A 12,277-nucleotide genomic window follows, 5' to 3' on the forward strand; every position below is an offset into this window, starting at 1 on the left:
AGAAGCAGAAAAATGTTGCAACCCAGTGTCACAAGCTAAAATGATAATTACTTAAAATGACCAAAATGTACCTTGAGTTTATAAATGTTAGTTCTCTTCTCTTACTCATGTCATGTTGCCAGCTGTGAGGCGGCTTGGGACGAAGGAATGAGGAAGACTATGGGGTCCGAGACTCATCACCTCCTTCTTAGTAAAGTTCCTGTTAACCTCTAGGTTTTTAAATTCTCCATCATCATCATCATCATCATCACTGAAGCAGCCAATACAACCAATTAGGGGTAGAGTCCACACCTTTACTCATGCCTACCGTGGAAATTAAATACAAAAAAGACACTCACGGGAGGTGGAGTCAAGACAGCGGTGTGAGAAGACGCAGAGTTAGCGTCTCCCCACAAGTAGTGCGCCTGCCGGGCACTGGTGGGAGACTCTGACGCTCAAGGAGACGGGAGGAACCCCGAAGTGAACCAGTAGGACGTAGGGGGACTGAGGGGGGAGGAGGAGCGGAGGCCAGACAGGATCAGGGCCCCTGAGGCCAGATCAGGAGAGGCAGGCGGGAGGGACTCTCTGGGAGTGGCGGGAGAGGAGTGCAGGGTGACTGCCCCACCCACTCAGGCCCCAGAAGCCTGTTGAGCTCTTAGGCCGGTATGGCCCCCTCCAAACCCCATCCAGGCCACATGGGTCCTGGGGGCATAGGAGGGAGGCTGGGGAGATCAGAAGAGACAGGCTGAAGGAGCCATGCAAGAGAAGTGAGAGGAGTGGAGGGTGCTTGTCCCGGCCACTCGGTCCCAGAGGAGCCTGCGGGGCTCCCAGGCGAGGTCCCCTGCCCTCTGAGACCAGGGGTTGGGGGCATGCCTAGGCCCCTTCTGTTCCCCACAGCCCCCCCATTTCCAGTCCTGTGGGTCCTGAGCATTGGCCCTGCCCACCACCCAAACCTCACCCTTGCTTAGGCCCCGCCTCCACAGCTGAGGACTTGCCCCACACTTGCTTTTTTTCTTTTCCCTCCTCCTCTATATTTATTATTGTGGTAAAGGTACACTTTCCGGTTGTTGATTCATCTATATTTTTATTTTTATATTCTTCCTAACGTATCTGTTAGTTTCCTAGTCTAATTTTATTTTTTACTTTTTTTTTTTGCCACCCCAGGCGGCTTGCGGCACCCTGGTTCACGAGCCCAGAGTTGGGCCGAAGCTCCTGCGGTGGGAGGTCCAAGTCTGAACCACTGGACTAACAGAGAACCTCCTACCCCAGGGAATATTCATCGGAGTGAGGTCTCACAGAGTTCCTCATCTCAGCACCAAGACCCAGCTCTACCCAATAGCCTACAAACCCGAGTGTTGGAAGCCTCAGGCCAAACAACCAGTAAGACAGGAACACAATCCCAATCATAAAAAAAAAAAGAGACAGCAAAAAATATATCACAGATGAAGGAGCAAGGTAAAAACCTACAAGACCAAATAAATGAAGAGGAAATAGGCAATCTACGTGAAAAAAAATTCAGAGTAATGATGAATGTAAATGGATTAAATGTCCCAAAAGACACAAAGTGACTGCATGGATACAAAAACAAGACCCAGAAAATTTAAGAAAATTGAAATTGTATCAGGCATCTTTTCTGACCACAACGCTATGAGACTGGAAATCAATTACAGGAAAAAAAAAACTGTAAAAACCACAAATATATGGAGGCTAAACAATGTACTACTAAATAACCGAGAGATCAGTGAAGAAATCAAAGAAATTTAAAAATACATAGAAACAAATGACAACGAAAACACCACCACCCAAAACCTATGGGACACAGCAAAAGCAGTTCTAAGAGGGAAGTTTATAGCAATTCAATCTCACCTCAAGAAACAAGAAAAATCTCAAATAAACAATCTAACCCTACACTTAAAACAACTAGAGAAAAAAAGAACAAAGAAAACCCTAAGTCAGTAGAAGGAAAGAAATCATAAAGATCAGAGCAGAAATAAATGAAACAGAAATGAAGAAAACAAAAGCAAAGATCAATAAAACTAAAAGCTGGTTCTTTGAAAAGATAAACAAAATTGATAAACCCTTAGCCAGACTCATCAAGAAAAAAAGGGAGAGGACACAAACCAATAAAATTAAAAATGAAGGGCTTCCCTGGTGGCGCAGTGGTTGGGAGTCCGCCTGCCGATGCAGGGGATACGGGTTCGTGCCCCGGTCCGGGAGGATCCCACATGCCGCGGAGCGGCTGGGCCCGTGAGCCATGGCCGCTGGGCCTGCGCGTCCGGAGCCTGTGCCCCGCGGCGGGAGAGGCCACAGCAGTGAGAGGCCCGCGTACCACAAAAAAAATAAATAAAAATAAAAATTAAAAAAAAAAAAAAAAAAAAAATTAAAAATGAAAAAGGAGAAGTCACAACTGACACTGCAGAAATATGAAGGATTATAAGAGACTACTACAAACAACTATATGCCAATAAAATGGACAACCACGAAGAAATGGACAAATTCTTGGAAAGGTACAATTTTCCAGGACTGAACCAGGAAGAATTAGAAAATATAAACAGGCCTATCACAAGTAATGAAATTGAAACCGTAATTGAAAAATCTTCCAACAAACAAAAGTCCGGGACCAGATGGCTTCACAGGTGAATTCTATCGAAATTTTGAGAAGAGCTAACACTAATCCTTCTCAAAGTCCTCCAAAAATTGCAGAGGGAGAAACACTCCCAAATTCATTCTACGAAGCCACTATCACCCTGATACCAAAACCAGAAAAAGATAACACAAAAAAAGAAAATTACAGACCAATATCACCGATGAACATAGATGCAAAACTCCTCAATAAAATACTAGCAAACAGATTCCAGCAGCACATTAAAAGGATCATACACCATGATCAAGTGGGATTTATCCCAGGGATGCAAGGATTCTCCAATATATGCAAATCAATGTGATACACCACATTAACAAATTAAGGAATAAAAACATATGATCTCAATAGATGCAGAAAAAGCTTTTGACAAAATTCAACACACATTTATGATACTCTCAAGAAAACGGGCACAGAGAGAACCTACCTCAATATAATAAAGGCCATATATGACACATCCACAGCAAGCATCATACTCAGTGGTGAAAAACAAAGCATTTCCACTAAGATCAGGAACAAGACAAGGATGTCCACTCTCACCACTATTATTCAATACAGTTTTGGAAGTCCTAGCCATGGCAATCAGAAAAGCAAAAAAAATAAAAGGAATACAAATTGGAAAAAAAGTAAAACTGTCACTGTTTGCTGATGACATGATACTATACATAGAAAATCCTAAAGGTGCTACCAGAAAACTACTAGAACTAATCAATGAATTTGGTAAGGTTGCAGGAAACAAAATTAATGCACAGAAATCTCTGGCATTCCTATACACCAACAGCGAAAAATCAGGAAGAGAAATTAAGGAAACAGTCCCATTTACCACTGCAACAAAAAGAATAAAATACCTAGGAATAATAAACCTGCCTAAGGAGGAGAAAGAGTTGTACTCAGAAAACTATAAAACACTGATGAAAGAAATCAAAGATGACATAAACAGATGGAGAAATATACCATGTTCTTGGATTGGAAGAATCAATATTATGAAAATGACTATACTACCCAAAGCAATCTACAGATTCATTGCAATCCCTATCAAACTACCAATGGCATCCTTCACAGAATTAGAACAAAAAATTTTACAATTCATATGGAAACACAAAAGACCCTGAATAGCCAAAGCAATCTTGAGAAAGAAAAACGGAGTTGGAAGAATCAGTCTCCCCGACTTCAATCTATACCACAAAGCTACAGTAATCAAGACAGTATGGTAATGGCACAAAAACAGAAATATAGATCAATGGTACAAGACAGAATGCCCAGAGATAAACCCATGCACATATGGGCACCTAATTTACAACAAAGGAGGCAGGAACATACAATGGAGAAAAGACAGACTCCTCAATAAGTGGTGCTGGGAAAACTGGACAGCTACCTGTAAAAGAATGAAATTAGAACACTACCTAACACCATACACAAAAATAAACTCCAAATGGATGAAAGACTTAAATGTAAGACCAGACACTATAAAACTCTTAAGAGTAAAACACAGGAAAAATACTCTTTGACATAAACCACAGCAAGATCTTTTTTGACCCACCTCCTAGAGTAATGGAAATAAAAACAAAAATAAACAAATAGGACTTAATTAAACTTAAAAGCTTTTGCACAGCAAAGGAAACCATAAACAAGACAAAAAGACTACCCTCAGAATGGGAGAAAATATTTGCAAATGAAACAACAAAGGATTAATCTCCAAAATATACAAACAGCTCATAGAGCTCAATATCAAAAAAAACAAACAATCCAGTTAAAAAATGGGCAGAAGACCTAAATAGACATTTCACCATGGAAGGCATACAGATGGCCAAGAGGCACATGAAAAGATGCTCAACATCACTAATTATTAAAGAAATGCAAGTCAAAACTACAATGAGGTATCACCTCACACCAGTCGGAATGGCCATTATCAGAAAATCTAGAAACAATAAATGCTGGAGAGTGTGGTGAAAAGGGGTTCACCCTCATGCACCGTTGGTGGGAATGTAAATTGATACAACCACTATGGAAAACAGTGCAGAGGTTCCTTAAAAAACTAAAAATTGGCTTCCCTGGTGGCGCAGTGGCTGGGAGTCCACCTGCCAATGCAGGGGACACGGGTTCGTGCCCCAGTCCGGGAGGATCCCACGTGCCGCGGGGCGGCTGGGCCCGTGGGCCGTGGCCACTGGGCCTGCGCGTCCGGAGCCTGTGCTCCGCGGCGGGGGAGGCCACAGCAGTGAGAGGCCCCGGCGTACCACCAAAAAACAAAAAACAAAAACAAATTAAAAAAAAAACTAAAAATAGAATTACCATACGACCCCACAATCCCACCACTCGGCATATACCCTGAGAAAACCATAACTCAAAAAGAGTCATGTACCACAATGTTCATTGCAGCACTATTTACAACAGCCAGGACATGAAACAAACCTAAATGTCCATCGACAGATGAATGGATAAAGAAGATGTGGCACATATTTACAATGGAACGTTACTCAGCCATAAAAAGAAACAAAATTGAGTTATTTGTAGTGAGGTGGATGGACCTAGAGTCTGTCATACAGAGTGAAGTAAGTCAGAAAGAGAAAAACAAACACCATATGCTGACATATACATGGAACCTTAAAAAAAAACAAAATTGGTACTGATGACCTAGTTGCAGGGCAGGAATAAAGAGGTAGACACAGACAATGGACTTGAGGACATAGGGTGGGAGGGCGAAGCTGGGGCGAAATGAGAGTAGCATCGACATATATACACTACCGAATGTAAAATAGTTGGCTGGTGGGAAGCAGCAGCATAGCACAGGGAGATAGGCTCAGCGCTTTGCGAGGACCTAGAGGGGTGGGATAGGGAGGGTGGGAGGGAGGCTCAAGAGGGAGGGGATATGGGGACATGTGTATGCATATGGCTGATTGGCTTCGTTGTCCAACAGAAACTAACACAATATTGTGAAGCAATTATACTCCAGTAAAGATCTATTTTTTAAAAAAGACACAAATGTTGCCTTCCATCCTCCTTTCCTTGTATAGGTCCTCACTCACTGTGACATATTTGCACGCACCTGCCACAGCCAGGCCCCCCACATTCATTATGTGTTCTGCAGTTTTATGCAATTTCCGTTGGCAAATCTGGCCTTGCGCCAATTAACAGGAGACACATGGAAATTAACACACTTCTCTGTATATACTATCAACTCTAATTCTTGTCAGTTTAAAATAAAATCCGAATTTACTATAGTCATTGGCAAGCAATATGCCCAGTGTTTTTACTTCACGTTTAGGGAGTGTTCCCAAGTCTGTATTTCCCAGGAGACCTACCGCCAAGTCACTACTGCCAAGAACGTCACTTCACAAGATGGCCAAGGGGCTTCCTTACACCAGATACATACAGATATCTGTTCCTCATCTACAGACATTAACCAAATTCAGAGTGGTTACAGATGACTAAGGTAGAAGGCTCCCTGAGCATGGAACTTAAAAGATCATGTTTTATGTGTTTCAGTACCAAAGAACAAGTCCTGCTCCCCAAAACTCATCTCACTATTAGCCATGAAAAAGTTTAATATCTGTACTTAATTCTTAGCCTTACCAAATTCATAATTAAGGGAACGATTAACACTATAAGTTACAGACTATAAAACACATTAATAATAAATCCAATAATTCATTATTCTCCTCAACCCATCCTTGGGTTTTGCCGAGTCCAAATTAAAAAGCAAAACAATAACTACATAACATTGGAGTCTGGAAGCACTGTAACTTGGCGTTACAAAAGTGTTCAACATAAATGATTGCAGTGGATCCCCCAACAAGTTCGGGATAGGACAGAAAGAAACAAGGAAACCCAGTTTCAGGAAGGCGACCTGTCCAAGGCCACATGGCTGATGGGGCAGAAATGGACCTCCAACCCCCAAATGCTTTGATCCCAAGTTTAGTGTTCTTTCTGCTACCACCTGAGGCTCTACATGATCAAAAAGGAGTGATGACATTTTAATTAATTAATTAATATTATCAAGCACCTTGGAAAAGGTACTACTGATAAGATGTACCCTAGAAACAATGAAAAATGTGCTTTAAGAGAAAAATATATATTTAGAAGGTAGTCAATCTAAACAGCTATAATTAATTTTTCCAATACACAGTATACAAAGATAGTATTCACATTTTTCCCCAAAGTTTTTTACTGAGGTGAAATTCACGTACTACAAAATAAACCAGGGAATTCCCTGACGGTCCAGTGGTTAGGACTGGGCGCTTTCACTCACCAGGCGAGGGTTCAATCCCTGGTCCCCTGGTCGAGGAACTAAGATCCCACAAGCTGTGCAGTACAGCCAAAAACAAACAAACAAGCAAACAAAAATAAAATAAACCATTTTAGCAAATAATTCAGTGGCACTTAGTACATTCCAATTTTGTACAACCGCCATATCTATCTAGCCCCAAAATACTCCATCACCCCAAAAGGAAACCATTAAGCAGTTCCTCTCCATTCCCCCTCCCCCTGGCCTCTATGATTCTTATTTTCTTGGCTGTGATACTACACATGCATCAAGCATCTGTGTGGAACACAGGACTCCTTATTAGTAGTTCCTAACCTGGCTGAGGAGCTTCTTAAAAGTACACACATAGGACCCCAGCCACTGAATGAGGGAAATCCCAAGCATCAATGAGTCAAATAAATGATGGCCTTGGAATACGTGTAGTTGATTAGGTAGTGATGACATTATAGCAGGTTCTTCTTTGCATTCATCTTACTTAGTAGAGATTTTTTTTCCTACAGTGTATACATAAATGTATATGTACAAAATAGACACACACACACAAGATATCCTCTAAAATGTCAGCAAAAACGTTATTCAGAATGGGATTATAACTTCCGATCTCTAATTAGAAACAAGATATTTTTAAAAAACTATGTCGTTGGGGGGGCTTCCCTGGTGGGGCAGTGGTTAAGAATCTGCCTGCCAGTGCAGGGGACACAGGTTCGAGCCCTGGTCCCGGAAGATCCCACAAGCCGCGGAGCAACAAAGCCCAGTGCACCACAACTACTGAGCCTGCGCTCCAGAGCCCGCGAGCCACAACTACTGAGCCCGTGAGCCTAGAGCCCGCGCTCCGCAACAAGAGAAGCCACCGCAATGAGAAGCCCACGCACTGCAACAAAGACCCAACACAGCGAAAAATAAATTTATTTTTTAATAAAAAACTACATTGTCATATGACTTCATGCCATCTCACCCATTAACTTTCTGATTTCCTGCCAATACTTTTGCCAGTTTAAGTTTAATGAGATTTGGCTACTTTTTCTTCTGTTGGTTTTGATATTAAATTTTTAGTAAGTTATAATATTAAAACCCAGAGGTTCTGGGTTATACTCATATGCAACTACTCAAGTAGAGCTTGACCTTGCTGTGGAATTGCCTCCCAGGGTTTTGAATCACGTGGGTTCGTTCCTATTCAGGTATTTCCCCACAATAACTTATCTTCCACAAACAAGGGTTCCCCCCCCTCAGTATCCCTGGTTAAACTGTAAGAAAGTACAGTCTATTCACCACAATGTTTAAAAGTTAACTAAGACGAGGGTAAATTAACTTGGGGGCTCTTCTCTTTTCCTTTCCCAAAGCTACGACTAGCTTCTTGAGCAGTTAAGACTACCGTGCCTCCCCAGGTTACTGTCTGCAGAGTCAAATAAAGAATCTTTTGGTTTAAATAACCACCAGAGAGTATCGGTAACTGGTGAAACATCTAAACAAGAAAAGGTTCTGGTTAATACTGGAAGAGGAGACCGTATGTCCAGTAAGCTGTACTGGCCACGGCAAGCAGTGAAGGGCTTGTTATCTTGGGCTGAAGTCTCTGTTCAGTAAACTAAACCATTTCTTTGTTTTTGAGCTCTCTTTAAGGGGTTCTCCTCACACACATTCCTTAACTTGCTAGCTCAATTTTTGGGAAAAATCCCAACTCTACTCAAGTGTCAAGACTAACAGGCCAACACAGTCAGGGAGGTTGATGTGTCCCTTAGCGATCACTAGTGTCTGAGCAGCAGCTGAGCCTGAGACTCAGGGAACGAAGGGCTTACAACCTGCAAAAGTTCCAGCGTCCAGCACGGAAGTGGCTATTGGTCACTTGCCACTTTGTTCTCCTCTTGGGAGAACCTTCTAGCCAAACTAAAACCCAGAGACCACTTCTCTGTGCTGCACTATGACCACAATACTGTCATTATTAATACCTGACACGTCAGGCATTGCTATATGTCTTCCACATGAAGGATTTTATTTAACCTTTACAACTCTATGAAATAGGTATCATTATCTCATTTCACAATTGAGGAAAGACAGCCTGAGAGAGGGAAAGTGACTGTGCCTAGCCACACAGCTATGAAGTACTCAAACTGAGCTCTCCCTGAGGGAACGCTGATCCTTCCTCTATGTACTACAAAGCCAAACGCTATTTACCAAAGGCTGTTAAAAATACTGGCGCAAATAATAAGAATACAATAAAAAGCGGTGGGTGGGAGGGTAGGAAATCGACATATTCAAAATACAGGTAGGGTTTTCCTGAGCGGGGTGTACAAAAATTTTTATCTATTTAACAACCAAAAAAAAGTGTTTTCTGAGCAGAAATGTCTATACAAATTAAGAACTACAAAGGATTCTCCCTACACTTAAGATATATGCTAAAGTTACATTCCTCTCTACTACATTTTCTATTAACAGCATTTATTTTCTCCTTACCTCATCTATACAGCTACAAAGAGAGGGAATTAAAAACAGTAATTGCTGCTGGAACTTCCGAAAGCTTTCCAAGTTTCTCTTACATAATTAATTCTGGCTAAGTTTTTTCACCTTTACTGTGCTCCCTTTTCAGTCCCCAATCTTAAACCCCAATCCAGTCTCTAAACTTCTGTGCGCTCATAAATCTTTGTTCCTCGCAGTCCTGCCTTTCGTGGCTTTTTCCTATTTCTCATTCTTTTTAAAGGTACAGGGCGAAAAATAAGCTCATCAGACTAGTGACACGTGGGATTTGAAGGGAATCTTAGAAATTTATCTTATTTCACGTGAATTAACTGAGTCCATGGTCACAAAGCTTGGCAGCAGCAAAGTCAAGAACAGAATTCATGCCTTTCAACTTTCCCCGTCAGAGGAGGCCGAATCTCGACTCTTGCAGGGCAGTTCGACACGTTTTGCTATTCCTGCGCAGGAACAATGCCATTGCAACTGTTTTACACGAAATTACTCACACCAAGAATCACGCTAAAATCCAGAGCTGCATTAACTTTCCGAACAAATGAATTCAACCGGTCCTTGCCAACGTGAGCCAGCCTGGTGTGTTCCAGAAGTAATTCAAAGTACAGAGAGCCTTTTCCCATGGTAAGCAGCTCACAGGTGCCCGGGCTGCACGCTCTTGAAGGGACCGCAGGTGTGAGAGATGCAGAGGCAGGAAAAACGCACCTCGGCGGCAAGGGCACACACGCCGAGATGCCAGACGGGCCTCACGCCAGATCTCGGTGACGCTGGAAGAGAAATCACTCCCTACGCCACCGAGTGATGAGGGCCGGGAGCCGGTGCTCCTGCAGAACCGGCCCGGCCGCAGGCAGCGGCAACCCGAGGAGCAGGGCCCAGCCCGGAACCTCGCGCCCCACCGAACCAGGCCCCGCAAGCGAACCGGAGAGCAGAGGTGGCCCCTGGGTAGGGCCGCCGACGCCGGGGCTCTCCGGGACCGCGGCCGACCAGAGGGGCAGCGCCGCCGCGTTGGGGCCGGGAGCTCCGCGCCAGTGGTTCTGGACGCCGCGGGCCAATGGAGGGCGGGCCGGAGGAGGGGCGACCCGGAGCAGGCGCGGAGCGGCCAGCGCGGCCCCGGCCGGGAAGTCAGACACTTACCGGGTGGCGGCGGCCCTGCACCTCCTACTCTCCAGGCGCAGCAGCAGCCGGCTCCAACGGCCGCACGGGAACTGGAGGAAAGGCTGGGGAGTGGCGGCCCAGGAGCCCGCGCGCAGCCCCGCCCCGCCCGGCCCTGCACGGCCCCGCCCGCAGCCTTGGCGCCCATTGGCCGCTCCCGGCACAGGCCACGCCCAGGTCGCGTGCCCGGCAGCCGGCGGAGAGGGGCCGCAGAGGGAGTGGACTGCCGGACTCCGGCTCGTTGCTGGCTGGGTTAGGAGCTTCCCGGACTTGGCGACGCCTCCGACGACCTCGAGGTCAACTCTGCAGTGAGCCACGAAGAGCCTTCTCAGGGTGCTGATTCTTTTTGTTCACGTGAACCTCTGCAGTCAGAAGGAAGTAAACTTGCACTCCTTTTTTTTTAAAAAAAAAACCCATCTTTTTAGTATGAAAATTTATAAACCGACTGAAGATTTGAACAGTATACCCTGCACTAAATTAAATGCTAACATTTGACAGTATTTGCGTTCTCTTTCACTGTATAGGCTTTTTTCACCCCGAACCATTGGAAAGTTGCAAACAACACTGCTTCACCCCCAAAATACCTCGGCATTAGAACATGAAAGAACTTAAATACCATTTCAGTCAAATCCAATATACTGTCCATATTTAAATTTCCTTTGTTGTCCCTAAAGGTCTCACACACACACACATTTTTTTTTTCCAGTTCGAGATCTACCCAGGATTCGTTGCATTTGATTTCATGCCTCTCTGTACAAACTCCTGTAGTCTACTACCCTAGTACTAGTACTCTCACTTTAAAAAGAATCTTTTGTTAATGCAAGTTCGTGGGCGGAGGCACAGCCAGGCCAAACAAACTGAAACAGAGTTTGGAGCAGAGAAAAGCTTATTGCAAGGTCTTGCAAGGAGACAGGCGGCTCACGCCCTAAAAGCAACAAACTCCCCAAAAGGGTTTCAGCAGAGCACTTTTAAAAGCCAGGTGATGGGAGGCGGGGGTCGCAGGGTATGTGATTAGCTTGTGCACAGTTCTCTGACTGCCTGATGGTGAGGTAGCAGGGTGGTGTCACAGGGGTTAACAATATCTGTCCTCAGGCCCCAGGAGGCCTGGGGCTAGTTGCTCACAGGGGTTGCCAAGTAATTAACATCTTACATTTGTGGGGGGGGGGCGGGGGGGGTGTTCACTTCTGCAAATAACTCAGGAAGTGTGCATCAAATACTATTATCTAGGTTCTTCAGAGAGGAGCTAAAACAGACGAGATGGGGGAAGTCCTGTCCCTGGAAGGCCCCATCGGGTCCTGCTCCATTACACGTTCATTACTTTGACATATTTGAAAACTCCAGGCCAGTTGTAGACTATATCAGTATGGGTTTATTGAATTGTTTCTTCATAATTAGATTCAAGTCAAACTTTTTAGTAAGAAAAGTCGGAGGTGATGCTGTGTATTTCCATCAGCAGGCACAGTATCCTTTTGGCCTATTATCCGTGATGTCAAGCTTGATCACTGATCAAGGGTGGTCTGGTAGTTCTCTCCACAAAGATCCTCTCTCCCTCTGCAACAGATAATGTCTGCAGTGCTAGGCTGAAACCAGGTGGGTATTTTCACCCAATAGGGGTAGCAAACACTTAGTGCAAATGTTATAAAATGGAGATTTTCTAATTCTATCATTCCTTCTCCGTTTATTAGCTGGCATTCCTTTCTAAAGAAGAGGACTCCCGCCCCCCCACTTTTTCCTTTTCTTTTTTGTTTCTCCTCCCCTTCACAATTCCCCTCCCCCTCCTCCTT

The 12,277-nt window shown here is 44.2% G+C and overlaps 1 protein-coding gene across 13 annotated transcripts in view; it reads right to left on the reverse strand.

The window, feature by feature from the left end:
• Nucleotides 1-10,614, reverse strand: part of SLC25A30 (solute carrier family 25 member 30) — a 40,579-nt gene extending 29,965 nt beyond the window's left edge. For 2 of the 13 annotated variants that reach the window (XM_067016671.1, XM_067016666.1), the window contains exons 1-2: nucleotides 10,476-10,546; nucleotides 6,867-6,919 (exon numbers count right to left, since the gene is read on the reverse strand). Coding sequence is in view for 3 of the 13 variants with exons in the window: in XM_067016659.1 (XP_066872760.1) it covers nucleotides 72-109 (38 nt within the window). In the remaining 10 variants the exon portion in view is untranslated. Of the gene's footprint in view, nucleotides 1-71; nucleotides 304-6,866; nucleotides 6,920-9,835; nucleotides 10,109-10,475 lie in introns of those variants that run through there. The other 11 variants (XM_067016663.1, XM_067016667.1, XM_067016659.1 and 8 more) reach the window with 11 other exon arrangements.
• Between the last annotated feature and the right edge of the window lie 1,663 nt (nucleotides 10,615-12,277).

Source organism: Kogia breviceps, chromosome 16 (assembly GCF_026419965.1).
Source record: "Kogia breviceps isolate mKogBre1 chromosome 16, mKogBre1 haplotype 1, whole genome shotgun sequence".
NCBI lineage: Eukaryota > Metazoa > Chordata > Mammalia > Artiodactyla > Physeteridae > Kogia > Kogia breviceps.